General features: G+C 39.1%; 1 protein-coding gene across 1 annotated transcript; it reads left to right on the top strand.

Annotated features, from left to right (window-relative positions):
• Positions 1 to 291: 291 nt before the first annotated feature.
• On the top strand, positions 292 to 1,233 carry LOC141496445 (olfactory receptor 2C1-like). The gene has a single exon (XM_074198981.1). It carries the CDS (start codon positions 292 to 294, stop codon positions 1,231 to 1,233), a length of 942 nt encoding a protein of 313 aa, XP_074055082.1.
• The last annotated feature ends 19,869 nt before the right edge of the window (positions 1,234 to 21,102 follow it).

Raw genomic sequence — 21,102 nt, 5'->3', positions numbered from 1 at the left:
TTCTCTTATAATTCATGAATACTCTTCTTGTAAAGTTTCTTGTTCATTTGGGAATTCTTGGAGGTTAAGGTTTTAGTTACTGTAAAGATAGTCCCAAACTAGTAGATAACCCTGGAGCCAGGAGACTCATGAAATCTTTCTTACCTTTCTTTTCTTTCCTTCTTAACTTATCTTTCCTGAAGATTTGATGTTGAGAAAATGAATCTTGTCCAACAGTTTACACTCTCATTTTATGACTCTCCTGACACTTTTCTCAGTGTAATGTCCTTTCTCTCTTCCTTAGGGGTCAGAATGTGGCCAGTGATGAGAGGAGTCAACAACAACTCCTTTAAAGGTTTCATCCTGATGGGTGTCTCTGACCATCCTCAGCTGGAGATGATCTTTTTTGTTGTTATCCTGTTTTCCTACCTGTTGACCTTGGTGGGCAACTTGACCATTATCCTAATATCACGCCTGGATGCCTGGCTTCACACACCCATGTATTTTTTCCTCAGTAACCTCTCCTCCCTTGACCTTGCCTTTACTACAAGTTCAGCCCCTCAGATGCTGTTGAATCTGTGGGGCCCAGACAAAACCATCAGCTACAGTGGCTGCATAACCCAGCTATACATCTTTTTCTGGCTGGGTGCCACTGAAGGCATCCTATTGGTTGTGATGGCATTTGATCGTTATGTAGCTGTCTGCCGGCCCCTGCACTACATGACCATCATGCACCCTCGGCTTTGCTGGCAGCTAGCTGCCATTGCCTGGCTAGGAGGCCTAGGAAACTCCCTAATTCAGGCAACATTCACTCTGCAGCTCCCACTGTGTGGACACCAGAAAGTCGACAATTTTCTCTGTGAAGTGCCAGCTCTAATCAAGATAGCCTGTGGTGACACAAGCCTCAATGAGGCTCTCCTCAATGGTGTCTGTGCCTTTTTCACTGCAGTGCCCCTGAGTATCATCCTCATTTCCTATGGTTACATTGCCCAGGCTGTCCTGAAGAATCGCTCTGCTGATGGTTGGCAAAAAGCCTTCAAAACTTGTGGCTCCCATTTGATAGTAGTATTCCTCTTCTATATCTCAGCCATTTATGCCTACCTGCTGCCAGCCAAGAGTAGTTCCCAGGACCGGGGCAAATTCATTTCTCTATTTTACTCAGTGGTTACACCAATGGTGAATCCCCTAATCTACACTCTGAGAAACAAGGAGGTAAAGGGGGCGTTAAGGAGGTTCTTGGGAAAAAGGAGGTAGGAACAATGAGGGAAGGTGAAAATGGGCCATCATTCCTCTTTCTCTCTCTCTCTCTCTCTCTCTCTCTCTCTCTCTCTCTCTCTCTCTCTCTCTCTCTCTCTCATTTTCTCATCTCTTCTACATTAATTTAACTGATCCTAATTTCTATATAAGGTACTTTTGAGTAAGTTAAAAATCTTTCCAACTACCCTAAGCATTTGGAATATGGTTTCTATTATTTGATAAAATTTCCACTTAGTGATGAAAACTGTGCTGGAGTACAGATTATAAGGGTGGAAGCTTCCAGGTCTCAGAAGTTTTTAATCTAATATTGTTCTAATTTCCATTACTGTATTTATCCTAACTCACATTATTTATTATTATTCTTGATCATATCTCAAATTAGGTAATGTATATAAAATGTTTTACAAATCTTATATTTCTATATAAGTATTAGCTACTTATTAATATTATACTGAAATTTTTTGTTTTTGTTTAATTTTCAAAGTGCTTTCATTTTCATTATCTTGCTTGATTTGGTTCAATACTGGAAAAGATGATTTCATAGATGTCAAAACTTCCTTCCATACGCAGATCACCCTTCATTGTCTTTTGCTAGACCTTCTTTAGGTATTGTATCTAAAAAATGAAATTTTCACCTGGTGGGCAGTCGTTAGGTGATGAAATTCTCTGCAATTATATATACTGGTTTCTGGATGGCTGTCACCAAACCTGCCCTTGAAGCCTTTCAAACATGATTGATAGGGTCTAATTGCTGTAGTTTGTGTTCTGCTGTCACAGCCTTTGACCACACAGGTCTATTTCCCTCCTACATGAGGCTTTAAAGGAGGGATTTCATCAAGGAAGAGTAATAATTATTCCTATTGGTCAAATATAGAATATTTTATTTCTCAGCTGATCTATTTAGTGCTCCATCTTCATATCTCTCTCTTTGTTCTCTCTTCTCCCTTTTACTTTTGTACCCAATCTTTCCTTCAAACTCATATAATTTTTTTTTTTTGGTTCTTGCAAGATAGTAGAGTTAAGTGACTCACCAAAGTCACACAGCTAATTATTAAGGGTCTGAGAGTGGATTTGAACTCAGGTCCTCCTGTGTCCAGGACCAGTGCTCTATCCAGTATGCCACCTAGCTGCCCCTCATGTAATTTTAAATGATAAGGAAGAGAAGAGGCAGCTAGGTGGCACAGTGGATAATCCCTGGAGTCATGAGGGCCTGAGTTCTAATCCTAACTCAGATACTTGGTACTAACTAGCTGTGGGACCCTGGGCAATTCACATAATCCTGTTTGTACTTCTACTCCCCCCCAAAAAATGGATAAGTGGGGAAGGATTTTTTACTCCTCCATTTCAAACAAACCAATGTCCTTTAATAAAAAGATGAACTTGCCACATATTTATTGATGTCCTCATATCTGGATGTTGTAACCACCATGTTTGCCACCAGCCTTCATCTCCTGATCTGGCTAATGAGTCACGCACCTAAACAACAAAAGGCCAAACAACAGAAAAGGTAAGTAAAGGCTTTTTTGTTATTTTGTTTTTGGTTTTTTTTTAGGTCTTGGATTTATTCTCCTCTCCTTCAACAACTAGAGCTTCTCTTCTGCAGATACTGGAACTCAATGTTAAATTGGCATGTACCAACATAAATTGGTAGTATGCTAGTGTGCGAATCACAATGCCAATATGTATATTTACAAATCTGACTGGAATTGCAAAAAAAATTTAACTAATGTACTCTCTCCTCAGATAGGCAATTCAAGTCAGAATTAAATTTTCTTAGTGGCTATAGAATCAGAGAAAAGGGTTTTTTTTAGGTTTTTTGCAAGGCAAATGGGGTTAAGTGACTTGCTCAAGGCCATACAGCTAGTTAATTATTAAGTGTCTGAGGTCGGATTTGAACTCAGGTACTCCTGACTCCAGGGCCGGTGCTCTTTCCATTGTGCCACCTAGCCACCCTTAGAAAAGGATTTTCAATGAGGGTTTTTAGGGATAATTTTTCAATATTGTTATTGAGCCTTATGTGTTTCCTCTTCATCACTATAAGAACTATATTTTCCAAGGATCCATTTTCATTTAGTTAATCAGAGGCCTCCTGTCCTTCAGATTGTGTTTGAGGGATAATAATATATTTCTCCCTTCTAAATTCTTCCTTTCTGTCGTTCCACACTCTTCCCATTCCCTGTTTTCTCACCAACTCCTTTGATCACATCATCCTAACTAATGATAGTTGTTATTCCAATTGCGAATCTACAATTCTAGCTTGTCCTCTTAAAAAACTGCTTTATTAAACTTTTCCTCAAAATCCCTCCCTTTCTTTTCTCCCTATGAATCTTCCCATGTAACAAGAAAAATAATTAAGCATAAACAGCATATCTAATAACCACATGTGATAGTATGTTCAACATATCATACCCACTTCTCCAGTGAAAAGAAGGTGATATGTGTCGTTCTGCTATTTTTTCCCAGATTATTCCATTGATTTCCATCAATTCCATTAATTTAATTTGGCTAGAACCTTAAAGTTCAATTATAATTTTGATCAAGTTACACCACTGGCTTTTGTTACTTTCTATCTAAATCAGTTCTTTACTTGAAAACCTGATCACTGGGGCAGCTAGTTGGCACAGTGTATAGAGCATCGGCCCAGGAGTCAGGAGGAACTGAGTTCAAATGTGGCCTCAGACACTTAATTACCTAGCTGCGTGGCCTTGGGCAAGCCGTTTAACCCCATTGTCTCACAAAAACCTAAAAAATATCTCCAAAAAACACCTGATCACTTTTCATAGACTGATCATCATTTCCACCTCTCTGTACCTTCATGTATCCTATCTGGATAGAAGAAAATTTAATTATTCAGAAACTAGGGGGAAAAAAGAGTAGAAAAACAGGGTTGAAGACCAAGAGGGCATACATAGCAATGACACAGTTTCAAAAAGGAAAGTTGAGAAATTAGATATAAAACAACAGAATAAAGGGAAATGAAAAAGTTTTAATTATATTACAGTTCTATACTATCTAAATATTGCCAGATATCAGGATAGACAGTATGTACCTGAAATGAGATGTAGCATTTGGTCATCTAAGGCAAAAGGAAGAAAGAGTGTGGTCTATAGATGTTTTACTTGGTTATACATAGTAAGGAAAACAACAAAGAATGTCCTCTAATTTTAACAAAGAAATTAGAGAATGTCACACTGAGCTCCTTTAATGACTGATACATCAGTGCACAAGCTCTATGTTCTTACATGGCACCTCACCTCTCTGGGTCTTAGTTTCCTTTTCTATAAAGTCATCCATAACATTCTATGTTCTAAATTCTCTCCCAGGGCTGGCAGTTTATACTAAAATTTTGTGGGTAGCAAAGCTAGTACTGTCTCAATTTAATTTCACTGTATCTGACACAGTTCTCCCCTAGAAAAGAGATTCTTCACTTTAAGGCAGGAGATTCTCTTTAAGAATCTATGTGTAGGAAGGCTTCCATGGGTTGTCCTCTTTCTTGATCATCTTAACCAATAGTCTACACCTATTGAATAATGCCAGTTATCTGTAGTTTTTCCTCAATATGCTTTTCCTCAAATACTTTTATCCTTTAAATCAACTGGGCTTTATTAAGTTCTTCATTCATTTCATAGAATCAGTCTTCTAACATCCATAACATTAGGCATACAGTCAGATATATTACTTCCAAGGGGAAGTAGCTCAGTATTCAATATTACTCCTAAAAATTATATAGTTATTCAAGATTAGCACTACGCTCCCAGTATAATCATTGTACTAGAGACTCCCATGGAACTGAGGACAGGGGTTAACTTTTGAGGGATAGTTTCACTTCTCTTGCCTTCTTTGCCCTATCCTGTAAACCTAAGAAAACTGGTGTTAGAAGATTGGTCAGGAAAGCTCCCTGATCATCTTGAAAAGTTACAGGGTAGTAGGGTTTTGATTGAGATTTTAATAGAATCTCATCAATTGGAGATGAATTGATTGACTATCAGTCTTTTGTGGGTCAAAGGCACTCCTTTGCAGGGGGGCCTAATTTTTTTCATTAATATTTTTATTTATTTGTTTTTCCAACACCATGCAACAATAGTTTGCATCAATCATTTTTTTTGCAAGGTTTTGAGTTTTACATTTTTCTCCTTCCCTGCTTTTCCTCTTCCCTCCCCCTGACAGAAATCAATCTAATACAGACTCCATATGTGTAATTATGCTAAACATAGATTCATATTAATCTTATTATTAAGGAAAAATGAAAAAACATTAGAGAGAAAACATGGGGCAGAGTCAAGATGGCAGCAGGAATACAGCCTCTTTTAGCTGCTCTCCCCAAAATATTTCAAAAACCTTAAAATTATGACTCTAGCCAAATTTTTCAGACAGAACCTGCAGAAAGATCCATTGAGGCAATTCTTCAACCCAAAGTAACCTGGAAAATAGTGGGAAGGCTCTGTTCCATGGGGTTGGAGGGGCAGCAGCCCCGGAGTGAAGGAACTTCAGCCTCCCAGGAACAGCCCATGGGCACCTACCCCAGCTCCCAGCAGCAGAAGCAGTTTACTGACTTGCACTCCAGGGAGCACCAAGCACAACTTGGAATATAAGTAGGGAGACTTTTGCCAGAGCAAGCATGAAGCCCAGGCCAGCATGGCCTTTCTCAATGCAGCAGTGTCAGCAGTCCTCAGTGCAGCCCAGATCCCAGGAAATAGAAGCAGGCCTGTGGAGTCATCCAGCAGCCTCCTGGCAACTGCTCCCTGAGTGCTCTGCCCACAGAAGATAAGGAAGTGGAGGGAGACTGCTGAGGTCTGTCCTCTGTCTCTGGGATATTGAGATTTAACTACATTCAGCTCCTGGTCAGAGTCTGGACCCCTCAATGAACAGAGACTCCTCATAGCCCTGGGGGGGGGGGTGGTCATTCAACAAACCAAGAGAACAGTCAGAGCCTAACATACCAAGGTCCTTGTGGGGTGGTGTCCCAATAATACATCCCAAGCATCCCCAAACCAGGCACAGTCTGGGGAAATGAGTAAACAGAAAAAAAGGAACCTGACCATACATACTTTGGTCCCATGGAAGACCAAACCACACAATCAGAAAATGAGAAAGTCCAAACTTCTGCATCTAAAGACTCTAAGAAATATAGAAGTTGGGCTCAGGCTATGATAGAGCTCAAAAAAAATTTTGAAAATCAAGTAAGGGAGATAGAAGAAAAATTGGGGAAAAAAATGAGAGAGATACAGGAAAAACATGAAAATGAAGTCAGCAGCTTGATCAAGGAGATCCAAAAAAATGCTGAAGAAAATAACATGTTAAAAAGAAGTTTAGGTTAAATGGACAAAACAGTTCAAAAAGTTATTAAGGAGAAGAATGTTTTAAAAAGCAGAACTGTCCAGATGGAAAAGGAGATAAGAAAGCTCTCTGATGTAGAATGGAGCTAAAGGAAACTGATGACTTTGTGAGAAATCAGGACACAATAATTCAACACCAAAAGAATGAAAAACTATGTCTCATAAAAAAAAACTGTTCTGGAAAATAGATCCAGGAAAGATAATTTAAAAATTATTGGCTACTTGAAAGTCATGATCAGGAAAAGAGCTTTGACTTCATTTTTAAATAATTTCTACAGGAAAATTGCCTTGGTATCTTAGAAGCAGAGGGTAAAGTAAAAATTGAGAGAATCTACCAATCTCCCTCAGAAAGAGATTAAAAAAAAAACCCAACCCCAGGAATATTATAGCCAAGTTCCAGAACTCCCAAGTCAAAAAGAAAATATTACAAGCAGCCAGAAGGACACAACTCAAATATCATGGAGCTGCAGTCAGGATCACACAGGATTTAGCAGCAACTACATTAAGGGCTTATAGGGCTTGGAATATAATATTTCAGAAGACAAAAGAGCTTGAAATGCAACAGAGAATCAACTTCCCAGCAAAACTGAACATCCTCTTCCAGAGGAAAAGATGAATTTTAATGAAACGGGGAATTTCAAGTGTTCTTGTTGAAACAACCAGAGCTGAACAGAAAATTTGATCATCAAGTACAGGACTCAGTCAGATGAGAGAGAGTGGACAAGAAGGGTAAATTATGGAGGGACTTGATGAACTATGTGTATTCCTGCATGGAAAAATGATACTGATAATACTCATATGAACCTTCTCATTTAATACAGCAGGTAGAATGACACAGGAGAGATCTGAATTTGAAGATATAATGTAAAAGTCGAGTCAATGGGTGAAAGGGAAATGTATTGAAAGTAAGAGAAAGGAGAGGTATAATAGGCTAAGATCTTTCATATAAAAGATATTTTATGTAGCTTTTGCAATAGTATGGACGGGGGGGAAAGCAAGGGGGAATGAAGGAGCCTCCATTCTCATCAGAAATGACTCAGAGAGGAAACAGCATACACACTCAATAGGGTATAGACATCTGGATGAAAAAGGAGAGAAGGGGGATGGGGGAATAGAGGGGAGATATGGGTGATAGAGAAAAGGGTAGATCATAGGAGAAGATTGTCAGATATAACACATTTTCTTTTTTTACTTTTTGCAAGTTTGTGGGATTGAATGGCCTGTCCAGTACCACGGGCTGGGTGGTTGCTGGGTCTTTGGGGTGGGATGAAGGCTTGGGGCCTCCTGGCCCCAGGGCTGGTGCTCTATCTGCTGAGCCACTTGGCTGCCCCACAGCACATTTTTGAAGGGGGACAGAATGAAAGGAGAGAGAAAATATAATAGAGGGTAGTGGGGAGCAATGGATAGAGGGAATTACAATCAGCAACAGCAACTGTGGAAAAATATGGAAGTAACTTCTACACTGGACTTATGATAAAGAATGTGATTCACCTGACACAGAACTGGTGGTATCAGAACACAGACCAAAACACATTTTTTTCTCTTTCTTTTACTTTATTTCTCATGAGATTTTACATTTTTGTGGGGGAGGGAGTATTATGTTCACTCTTAAACTAGAATGTTTTAGTAATTTTTAAGTAAATTAAAGAAAATTAAAACAAAACAAACAGATATTAGCTAAAGTACATTTCTTCATCAGAAAGTCACCTAGCACTGTGCATAGACAGAATTTTAGTTCCTCAGAAAAGATGCATCTGTACTGGTCAGATTCATAAAAGAAAGCTATAGCTCTAGACCCAATAACTAGAACAAGATGTGGAGAGGATTTTGAAGAGAAGCCATAGGTCAATTAAGGGATTAGAAAAGAAAGCTTGTCAGGAAAGAAATTAGGTAGGAGTATTCCAAAGACAATCTTTTTTTTAAGTAATAGTTGAGTTTTTTCCCCAATTTTTCAACATTTCAAAAAAGTTTCAAGTTCCAATTATATCCATCCCTCCTTGCCTCCTTCTCTTCCAAGATGGTAATAAGCAATCAAATATAGATCTGACATGTGCTAACATGAAAAACATTTTCCATATTAGTTATTTTGTATAGCATAACTCAAATAAAAGAAAAAATAAAAGAAAGTGAGAGAAAATATAATAAATACATAAGATAACTTTAAAAAAATTGAAAATAGTAAGCTTTGGTTTGCATTCAAAGTTCACTCTGCATATGGATTATAGTTTCCATCACAAGTCTTTTAGAATTGCCTTTGATTATTGTATTGCTGAAATGAACAAGTTCATTACAGTTGATCATCACCCAGTGTTGCTATTAGTGCGTATAATATTCTTCTGCTTCTACTCATTTCACTCAGCTTTATTTCATCTAAGTCCTTCCAGGCTTTTCTGAAGTCCTGTCCCTCATGATTTCTTATAGAATAATTGTGATCCATCACATTCATATTCCACAATTGTTTCAGCCATTTCCTAATTGATGGGCATCCACTCAGTTTCCAATTCTTTGCCATTAAGGTGCTATGAATATTTTTAAACATCTGGATTTTTTACCCTTTTTTGTGATCTCTTTAGAATACAAACCCAGTAAGGGTATTGCTGGATCAAAGGTTATGCAAAGTTTTATTGCCCTTTGAACAGAATTCCAAATTGCTCTCCAGAAAGATCAGATCAGTTCACAATCCACCAACAATGCATTAGTTTCCTGGTTTTCCCACATCCTCTCCAACAATGATCATTTTCCTTTTTGGTCATATTGACCAGTCTGATAGGAGTGAGGTGGTACCTCAGAATTGTTTTAATTTGCATTTCTGTTCTCACTAATGATTTAGAACAATTTTTCATAAGACTAGAGAGATTTAATTCTTCATCTGAGAATTACCTTTCCATATCCTTTCACCATTTATCAATTGCAGAATGTGCAACTGGGCCTAGTAAGAAAGGGATTCTGTCCTAGTAGCTCTTTTTCTTTCATTTTTTAAAAATATAGACCAGGGAGTGGAGCCAAGATGGCGATATGAGAGGACCGTCTCTTAGTTGCTCTGGAGCAAAACTTATAAACCAAGGACTCTAACTACATTTTTGAGAGACAGAACCCACAGAGGGATCCCGTGAGGCAATTCTCCAACCCAAGGTAACCTGGAAAAGAGTGGAAAGGCTCGGCTCCAAGGGGTTGGAGGGGTGGCCCACCAGAGGGGTGGCCCGCCAGAGCTAAGGAACTTCAGCCTCCTGGAGGCAGCCCCAGGGTGCTGGGAGCTGCAGCTCACAGCAGTGGGGGCAGTTTCCTGATCTACACTCCAGGGAGCACTAGGCACAACTTGGGGGAACAGCAGGGGGACCTCTGCCAGAGAGAGCACGTGAAGTCCAGCTGTCAGGGCACACAGCGAGCAGTGTGACCAGTGAAGCCCAGATCTAGGAACCAGAAGCAGGCAGAGCCAGTAAGCAGAAGCCCCAAGGGCATGAGTGCTGAACCTAGGGAGATGAGTGAAGAGAGACTACTGAGCACTGTCCTCTGTCCCTGGAACAGGACTCTGGGGCTCTGACCACATTCAGATACTGATCTCAGTCTAGGCCTCCCCCCATAGAACAGCAGCCCCCCCCCCCCCCACCTCAGCACCATGACAGAAGGGTGTGCTTGTGGTCATTCACAGACCAGGAAGGAAGACAGAGCCTCACACACAGAGATCCTTGTGAGGGTATCCCACTAATACTCAGAAGATCAGGGAGCACTCCAAAACCAGGCACAGGCTGCGGAAATGAGTAAGCAGAGAAAAAAGAGGGGCACCATTGAGAAATACTTTGCCTGTGATCACAAGAAGGATCAAAACACTCAATCTGAAGATGAGGAAGTCCAAGTTCCTGTGTCTAAAGACTCCAAGAAAAACAAAAATTAGGCTCAGGCCATGACAGAGCTCAAAAAAAGACTTTGAAAATCAAGTGAGGGAGATAGAGGAAAAATTGGGAAAAGACATGAGAGAGGTGCAGGAAAAATGTAAAAATGAAGTCAGCAGCTTAGTCAAGGAGATCCAAAAAAATGCTGAAGAAAATAATATGTTAAAAACCAGCATAGATCAAATGGATAAAACAGTTCAAAGAGTTATTGAGGAGAAGAATGCTTTAAAAAGCAGAATTGTCCAGATGGAAAAGGAGATAAGAAAGTTCTCTGAGGAAAACAAATCCTTCAGACAAAGAATAGAACTCAGGGAGACTGCTGATTTTACGAGAAATCAGGATTCAATACTTCAAAACCAAAAGAATGAAAAATTAGAAGAAAATGTGAAATATTTCATTGAAAAAACAACAGATATGGAAAACAGATTAAAGAAAGATAATTTAAAAATTATTGGAATACCTGAAAGTCATGACCAGGAAAAGAGCCTTGACATCATTTTCAAAGAATTATTACAGGAAAATTGCCCTGATATCCTAGAAGCAGAGGGCAAAATAGAAATGGAGAGAATCCACCGATCTCCCTGAGAAAGAGACCCCCCAAAAAACAGCCCCCAGGAATATTATAACCAAGTTCCAAAACTCCCAAGTCAAAGAGAAAATATTACAAGCAGCCAGAAGGACACAATTCAAATATCATGGAGCTGTAGTCAGGATCACACAGGACTTAGCAGCAACTACATTAAAATCTTGTATGGCTTGGAATATAATATTCCGGAAGGCAAAAGAGCTTAGAATGCAACTGAGAATCAACTACCCAGCAAAACTGAATGTCCTCTTCCAGGGAAAAAGATGGACTTTCAATGAACCAGGGGAATTTCAAATGTTCCTGTTGGAATGGCCAGAGCTGAACAGGTTTGATCTTCAAATACAGGACACAGGTGAAGCATAGAGAGTGGAGGAGAAGGGGGAAATATGAGGGACTTAATGATGATGAAGTACATGTATTTCTATATAGAAAAATGATACTGATAATACTCATATGAACCTTCTCATTTAATAGAGCAGGTAGAGGATCTTTTATAGATGAATCACAGGAAAAAACTGAATTTGAAGATATATTGTGGTGTAAAAATGGAGTCAATAGATAAAAGGGAAATGTAATGGGAGAAAGAAAAAGGAGAGGAGGAATAGGCCAAGATATCTCATATAATAAGATTTTTCTTTATTACAATGAGCTATTGCAATGCAATGGAAGGTGGGGAAGGCAAGGGGGAATGAGGGAATCTTTGCTCTCATCAGAGGTGGCTAGGAGAGGAAACAGCATATATACTCAATGGGGTATAGGCATCTGGAGTAAGAAGGAGAGAAGGGGGACAGGGGGAAGGGGGGGAATGTGAGTGATGGAGGAGAGGATGGACCATGGGGGGGAGAGCAGTCAGATATAATACATTTTCTTTTTTTACTTCTTGCAAGGGTCTGGGATTGGATAGCCTATCTGGGACCACAGGGCTGGGTGGATGCTGGGTAAGGGGTAGTATGTGGGCTCGAGGCCTCTTGGCTCCAGGGCCTCTTGGCCCCAGGGCCAGGGATCTGTCTCCTGCACCATTCAACTACCCTACAGCAGAGACAGAGTGAAAGGAGAGAGAAAATATAGTTCATGGTAGTAGAGAAGTATGAATGGAGGGAATTCCGATCAGCAATGGCAACAGTAGAAAAATATGGAAGTAACTGTTGTGATGGACTTATCCTAAAGAATGTAATCCACCTGTGACAGAGATGGTGGTGTTGGAACACAGACTGAAGCATATTTTTTATTATTATTTTCTGGGGGGTGTTGCAGGGCAAATGGGACTCTGTGGCCCTCCTGAGGCTGCACAGCTGGGTGATTGTTGGGTGTCTGAGGCCAGATTTGGACCTGAGTGCTCCTGGCTCAAGGGCCAGTGATCTGTCTGCCACCCAGCTGCCCCTACTACTACTACTACTATTATTATTATTACTATTTTATTTTATTTTTAGTCTTTTTTTTGTTTTTTGTGGGGCAATGAGGTTGGGGTGGCTTCCCCAGGGTCACCCAACTGGGTGATTGTTGGGAGTCTAGGGCCGGATTTGGGCTTGGGTGCTCTTGGCTCCAGAGCCAGTGCTCCGTCCACTGCACCACCTGGCCATACCTACAATTATTATTTTATTATTTTAATTTTAATTTTTTTCTCTCCCCTTTATTGTTTATGCAGGTCTATATTTTCTTGGGGGGAGGGGTATTATGTTTACTCTTAAACAAGAATATTTAATTAATGTATAAAAAATTATTTGTACAAAATAAAAAGAAATGAAAAAAAAAGAAATATCTAGACCAATAGAGACCTGAGAGCAGATTTTGTCACAAATTTTATCAGAATTAGTGCCACTCTACCACTTGTTCAAAAACAGTGGCAACCAGTAACAGTGATAGAAAAGCAAGAGTCCAAGTTTCTGGACCCAGCCCTGGAGAGGTAGGAGCACATACTTGTTCAGTCTAAAAACCTAGAAAACACATGGTTAAATAATGGAATTTACTGAATTTTAGGACTCCCAGTTTCCTGGAAAAAGAAAACGCTTAGCAACCCTAAATTTGAAGATCTAGACTTCTATTAAGGGAAGGGGGAGTTTCTGGGCAGCACTGACTCCTTTGGAGCCCAAATCCAAAGAGCAGCAAAGGAGATAAATTCACAAAACAGGTGCCAAAGATCTGGTCTTTGCCATTACTATGAGCTATTTGGTGAATGCAAATCCTATATGAAAGGGTTGCTCCTCTAGTAGCTCTAAGTACATTTTCCCTTCCAGAGGGAATCCAAACATTAATGTGGTGACATGAACTAAAGGACCACCTAAGATAATGGGACACAGTAGGACACACTAGAAAGGTAGGAGAATATTAATCACTTTTTTTTGTATTTTATATTGCTATTTATTTGTATTTTATGTAAGGTGAAATAAAAGTTGTTTTAGATCTAAAAAATGCATCATTACCTTAAATGATTAAATAGGAACTAGGGACCCTTTTAGCCACATCTATAGAAACCTATGTGTGAATTATATTTGAGCTATATTTGGAGATTTTTCCAGATTTTTCATACCCAGAACTTCCTCTGGGGAGGAGCAAAACACATCAAAGAAATATTATATTTTTGAGAAAGACCCCAAGGCTGAAAAAGCACAGGAAACTAGGGCCACAGGTTATATAGTTGAGTATGTAAGGTAAGCTGCCACTCTTAGCTCTTTGACAACTTTTCCTATTGGAATTTCCATTGCTCCCAAGAGGTATAGTTCTATTATTCTGTTGTAACTTCTTCTGAAGTTCCTGCTTGTCTCAGGAAGGACACCAGAGCCAGTGCTGCTTCCACTGTACCAAATATTTCCTAAGGTACCTGCTAGTTCCAACATACTGAAGGGTGTGTACCCACCATGTATGTTATGTCTAGTCACCTGGATTGTCTAAATGCATGGCTCATGGAAGGGAATGCCTTCTACCTCTGGAATCTGGTCCACTCCTCTCCAAGGAGTGGACTCTTCTTATGTGGTAAAGAACTTGGTGTTGATCCTAGGGGGTCTACTGCTCATCTAAACACTGACTGAAATTTTCCAGGTTATATGACAAGAAGAGTTTGCTTCCTCAGGAATTGAAGGATACATCCATTGTCCATTTCTATGGAAAAGAAAAAGAAAATAGGTGGTCTTGGGACCACATGGTGGAGGAGGGAAGGGGAATCAATCAGTCATTGACTGCAAAATGCTTGCCAGGATACTTCTTAATAGGCCAATCCTACACCTGGAAGATGGTCATCTACTCAAGAGCTAGTGTGGCTTCAGAATAGGCAAAGAATTGGTCAATATAACAATTACTATTTGAAAACTCCAGGAGAAATACCAATGATAGAACAGAGGTTTGTGCACATTTGTCAGTATGTCTACCCTAGCAGTGTATCTGCAACAGTATGACTACCCTAGCAGTACATCTTCATCAAAGAAGGCATTGTGCTCTATGAGTAAAATGGAAGAAGACAAAGATGTTTGTCCTTTTTTCTTGAAGAAGAACATGACATCAGGAAGTTAATGCCATGACAAGCACATGTATTGAATTTCAGTGAAGGAGGACTATACTAAATCACCATTCTTATTTTATTCTCCAAAGCCATCTAGACCCAGTGGCCAGCTAAGATCAGGATTATTGGAGATGGTCCTGGATTTCAAGCAAAGAGAGTTAAGTGACTTGCCCAAGGTCACACAGCTAATAATTATCTAGTGTCTGAAACTGTATTTGAACTCTTGTCCTCCTGACTCCAAGGCCAGTGCTCTATCCTCTTCTCCAACTATCTGAAATGTGAGCAACTAGGAGCAAAGTTGAACTGTAGTAGCTCAAAAGAAACATGAGATACACAAATTTAGAGTTATGTCCTTTCCAAATGTTCATGTGAACTATCTGTGGCAAACCTATGGTAGAGTCTTCAAAACTTATATTGATCTCATCAGACCCATAGGATAGAAAAGAAAATTGTTCCCTTCATCCTCTAGTATAACTACACAAGATCTCCTCCCTAACACTCTCAACTCAAACTATTCTGAGTTTAGATTACCTCATGCACCTATTTGTTCCTTTTGTTCAGTCATGTCTGATCCTTTGTGACTCTATTTTGAGGTTTTCTTGGAAAAGATACTGGAGTGGTTTGCCATATGCTTCTTCAACTTATTTTTCAGATAAAGAAAGTGAGGCAGGTAGGTCAAAGGACTTGCCCAATTAGTGTCTGAGGCCAGATTTGAATTCAGGAAGATGAGTCTTCCTGACTCCAGACCCAGCACTCTATCTACTGTGCCACCCAGCTGAACTGGGCAGTGGTAAATTTATAAGAGCTCCTAGACACAGCCATGGAGAGGAAGTGACAGAGAAATAGTGTAGTTACCTAAGCTATCAATCATATGGCCCCCAGGAAACCTTATGGGCAACTTGTAGGAGTTTCTGAAGTGTGTTCTATATATTCCAAATGTAGGACTTTTATCATCTCTAATCTCAACTTCTGAAGAAATACAGCATCCTTGTCTGAGTATCTAGCACGTGGTCCCAGAGTCAAAGGAGCAATAAAAAGCTGATCTAGGGGTGGCTAGGTGGCGTAGTGGATAAAGTAAAAGCCCTGGAGTCAGGAGTACCTGGGTTCAAATCCGGTCTCAGACACTTAATAATTACCTAGCTGTGTGGCCTTGGGCAAGCCACTTAACCCCATTTGCCTTGCAAAAACCTAAAAAAAAAGCTGATCTGTAATACAAAGAAGGCAGCTAGTTGGTTCACTGGATAGAGTGCCAGAAGATTTCTCTTTATTCAGTTCAAATCTGGTTTCTGACAATTAATAGTGGCTGAAAGACTGTACAAGTTACTTTACCTGCTTGACTCAATTTTCTTATCTGTAAAATGAACCATAGAATGAAATGGCAAACCATTCCAGTGTCTTTGCTAAGAAAACCCCAAATGGGATCCCAAAGAGTTGGCCACAACTGGGAAACAACATAATACTAACATAATACAAAAGAGTGCGTGTGTTTTGTTGCCCATAGAAATGAAAACAGTGGCCTCTCTAGAAATCTCAAGTGTTTTTCCTTCCCAAGGCTAGGACCATAAAGCTAGAGTACTAGTTGTGTTCATTGGCTAGAGACAGGACTCACCAGAATGTTGACAGGTTTCCCCTCTAGCATCTCCAGTTTGTTTCTTTCTAAGGGGAATTCAAGCCACACAATGTCATTATAAATCCAGAAGAATGTAAAAATTCATGTGGGGTGAATAGGAGAATCATATTTATTGTGTACTACTCCTAATTCTTTATATCTTCTTTCTATGGAGTGAAATTAAAGTGATCCTGTATCTAATATGCATTTTTACTGCTTAGACATGAGTTATTTTCAGAGAATCTTTGAGGGAATGAGTGAAAAATAAGCCAAAAAAATAATTTTTGTGAAGTCCCAATGATTGAACCTAGTCTGTCACTTTAGAACAATGGGTGCTGAGCCATGTAGAAATAAGTATAATGTGAGACATCACAGAAAGTGCAAAGTGGGACACCAGATAACAGGCCTTGAAGTATTGGAGTAAGAGGCAAGTTACTTGTGTTTGGGGAATCAGGGAAGGAAGACTTCATCAAGGTAGCCATAGATTTGGATCTTGGAAAGGGAAGGGATTTCAAATGGGTATGCATAGAGAAGTCCATTATGAGAACTTGCATGGATTGTTAGCCAAGGTATGGAGATAGCAGAGAACTGAATGAGAGTTTGGAATAGATAGTAGTGTAGTTTTATGGAAACAGAGTTAATAAGGGTGAGTAGTGAGCTAGAAATGGGAAGACAGATAGAACTAGACCATGAAGGACCTTGAGTGCTAGAATAAGGTGTTTTTACTTTATCCAGTGGGCAAAGAATGGCTATTGAAGGTTTTTTGTGTAGAGGAATGATTGAAGTAAGACATTAGAAACATTTTTAGACAACTATGAAAATAGATTAGAGATGTTATAGACTAGAATCTAGGAGACTAGGTAAGAAGCTGTTTAAAAAGTTCAGTTGAGACATAATGGGATTTTGAGTTATGAAAATGGTATTTTGAGTTGAAAGGCTGAAATATTGGAAGGTTTAAATTGAGAGATTTTGTCAAATGATTGGATGACTTGGTTTTATTTGCTGCTTTATTGGGGGGAATGGGGCAGGGAATGAGGTGAAGTGACTTGCCCAAGGTCACACAGCTAGTAATTATCAAGTGACTCAGGCTGGACTTCAATTCAGGTCCTCCGGATTCCAAGGCATATGTAAATAATTGGATGTGCTAGTCAGGGAAAGCAAAACACCAAAGTGTGGGTGACATTGGTGCCAAATTAGAAAGTGAGATTTTAGCAGGGGGGGCAGGATTTTGGGGGAAATTAATGATTCAGTTTTGGATGTGTTGAATTTGAAGTTAGAATGACATGACTTGACTGAACTGTTGGAACAGTCAATAATCAGTCTCATTGCTTCAGGTCTTAGCCTTCTCTGCATCATTTTTTTTGCTTAGCAAAATGCTTGGAAAATAATAGTTCCATAATAATTGCTTGTTGTTTCTACTGAAGTCAAGAGTGGTCCTTGGCTCTTCCAGTGCTCTCTCTCCTACTATACTATTCAAAAGAAGCATGCCCTCCTTGAATAAACATAGATGATGCTAGTGACGCAACATTACTGGAATATATTCTTTGGATTACTTTTTCTAATATAAGTGTTCCATATTTTTATAAATGTCATAACAAGATAACATGTAGTAATGCAGAAGAAGGCATAAACAAAGGTGATGGCTTTGTGAGTGGAGAGAAGATGTATACTAGAAATGTTGTGAAAGTAGAAATGACAGTCACAGTTCACAGGCGGATCTGTGAATGGATACAACCATTGTGTAAAGCAATTTGGAATCACAGACAAAAAGTTATTAAGTGTCATGTGGCCTTTGACTCAATTAAATGTGCCCTTTGACTCCTAAATTTTACCCAAAAGAAATCACAAAAAGCTAATGGGTTTGTTATGGACAATAATATTTACAGTAGATACTTTGGTATCTTAAAGCTAGAAATCAAAAGGTCGCTTACTAATTGAGGAATAGTTGAAAAGCTGTAGTATATGAATATGATGGAGTACTCTTGTGCTGTAGAAATGAAAAAAAAAGATGTTTTCAAGAAAAACCATATCAACTGATGCAGAATGAAAAAAATTGTACTATAAAAAAAGACATTTTTGAAGACATAAAAGTCCTTCACATATACTAAACTGATAATGTGTAGCAAAATCAGGAGAACAATTTATATTATGAAAATAAAATTGTAAAAAAAAAACCCTTTGACAGCTGTAGGAATTATGATCAATACAATGATCATTCATGATTCCAGAAAATTGATGATAACTCATGCTGTTCATTAGAGAGATTTAGGGTACAGATATAGATTTCCTGCTTTTTTGATTGTCTAGTCTTAAGAAACTGATAGAGAAGCTGTTAATGCAGATTAAATGTGTTGTTTTTTGTTTTGCTAGGCAATGGGGTTAAGGAACCTGCCCAAGATCACACAGCTAAGTAAGTATTAAGTGACTGAAGTCAAATTTGAACTCAGGACCTCCTGACTCCAGAGCCAGTGCTCTAACCACTGTGCTACCTAGCAGTCCCTGTAGATTAAATTTTAAAGTATATGGCATGTGCATTTTATTCCAGAGAGTCAGTTAAACATTTACCAGCATACCACTACTTAGGGGACATAAGGCAGAAATAGAGGATGTTGTTTCAGAGATCATTGTTATATAAGTAGAACATTGTAAGTGATAGTAAGGTCAAGAGTTGTGTGACTCTGGACAAGTAAATTATTTCTGATTTGTGCCTCAGTTTCCTCATCTGGCACACAAAATAAATAATTCCTACCCCACTTACTTGACAACAATATTTTTAGGACCAAATAAAATAGTGCATATGAAAGCAAATTTTTCGAGTATGAAGAATTAAACAAATGTAATTATTTTAAGGTATTATAATAATAGACAAAATTGAGATTGGGAAGAAAAAGTATTATTAGTAGTGGGGAGGAAATTTAGGAGATGGACTGTTCCTGCTCTTTGGGAACACGTTTTTTTTTCCTGAATTCTGGCTACTTTAGTACTTATTACTAATTGGCTGGGGAGGACCTTGATTCTCCCATGGGCTATTGCAGAATCAGCAACTGAGCCAAATCTGGAAACAACCAACATCCTTAGAGGACCAGGTATTGCCCCATTTTTAAAAACTGGCAGCCCCAAGCCAGGACTTGGAAGAAGGACTCTACAAGTAGTCTATATCTTGCTCTCCAACAGATCTATATCCCTTGCCCCTTGCCCTCCAGATATTACCTGGTGAGTACAGGTGTGCAAAAGGGGTGCTTGGGGGACTCTTTCATTTCCTCCTGTAAGAATTCTCACTCATTCTATTCTGTAATGACTAAGACCTTTCTTCTATGAAACAGATGCTTGGTTATAGAACCTATCCCTCCAATCCCCAGGTCTGGAGATTAATATTGTTAATTAATATGATTGTTTATAGGGCATGGTTGGTTTGTTTGGGTTTTTTTTTTGAGATGGTTGCTTTCCTTGTATTCCAAGCATCCACCAACTAATATGCCTAGTACCTAGTAGGCAATCAGCAAATAATGGTTGACTGACTGACTGTAGAACAGGGCTTCTTAATCTAGGATACATAGACTACCCATCTCCTCACCAAAAATCTGTGGATATCTGTTGATTGATTTCAGATGTTCCATAAATTTGGCTAGAAGAAATAAATATTTTCACTAGCCTTTGGTTTCCTTTGTTGTTGTTGGTGGTGGTCAGTCATTTTAGTCATGTTCAACTCTCTGTGACCCCATTTGGAAGTTTTTTTGACAATGATATTGGAGAAGCTTACATTTCCTTTTCCAATTCATTTTATAGATGAGGAAACTGAGATAGAGAGCTTAAATGACTTGCTCAGAGTCTCACAAATAATACATGTTTGAGGTCGTATTTGACCTCAGGTTCTCTTGATTCCAAGGCAGTTAGGTTGTGCAGTGGATGGAGGGCTCCATTCCTGAAGTCAGGAATGTTGGTGAGAAAACCTTATGCTGAATTGCAACAATTAGCCCTTAGTGGAAGCAGGAAAAAAAATTGCTTTCTTCCAAGTAGCATCTAATAGGGGACTCAAAAGGTTCACACTTCCCAAAAATATATCCTCTACTAGCAAAGAAGTATCCCAGAAAGAGCATTAAAACAGGAGTCAGGAGATCTGGCTTCTGCAATTAAACTTTCCCAGCAGCTCTGTGATCTGGGCAAATCACTTTCCTTTTCCTCATTTGGTAGCTAAAGGGATCAGACTGGGCAATTTCTAAAACCCTTTCCATTTCCAACATTCAGTATCTATAGTCAATCTTTTAAATTAATATATCAAGGACATGAAATTGTGTCTTAAAATGCAACTGTTACCTTGGAGGAAGGTAACAGTAACCCAACAACACATACATTTAGAACTGAAAGGGTGATCATTTCATCTAAACTCCTTATTTTTTTCACATGAATAAATTGAGTCCCAGAGAAGTTAAGTGATTGCCCAAGGTTGCAGAGTGAGATTTTGACCCTTTCAGTCCAAATTCAATTCTTTTTTCTTTCCCACAGAAATATGGTATAATCAAAAGCCAAAATGTTGGGAATCAGGAAATGTGGGTTTTGGTCTTCCAAAGGGGTTTCTCACCTCCTATGAAGTAGGTGTCAGGAATTAAAATTCTCAATTAAGTAAACAAATATATAGAGAGGTGAAGTGACCTGCCCGAAGGTGCAGAAAAGTGAAGAGCTAGCTAGTGATGCCTCTTGAGGCAAAGTCCTGCTCCTTCTTATGTGGATGCATCTCTCAACTTAGGGAGAATCATAACTCAGACTATTAAAGGAAGGCTCCATATTAGAACCAGCTATGTCAGAGCTGGAAGGAATCTTGAGGTCATAGAACACAGAGTGGTTGAGCTGGAAGCGACTCTTCAAATGGTCTTCTATTCCAACCTCTTTGTTTGAACGCCACTCCCATTAGTCCCAATTTGGCAGGATTCATTCCAGTTTGTAAATAAGAAAAA

Source organism: Macrotis lagotis, chromosome 8 (genome assembly GCF_037893015.1).
Source record: "Macrotis lagotis isolate mMagLag1 chromosome 8, bilby.v1.9.chrom.fasta, whole genome shotgun sequence".
NCBI classification, from domain to species: domain Eukaryota; kingdom Metazoa; phylum Chordata; class Mammalia; order Peramelemorphia; family Peramelidae; genus Macrotis; species Macrotis lagotis.
This window is presented reverse-complemented; position numbering and strand designations above follow the sequence as displayed.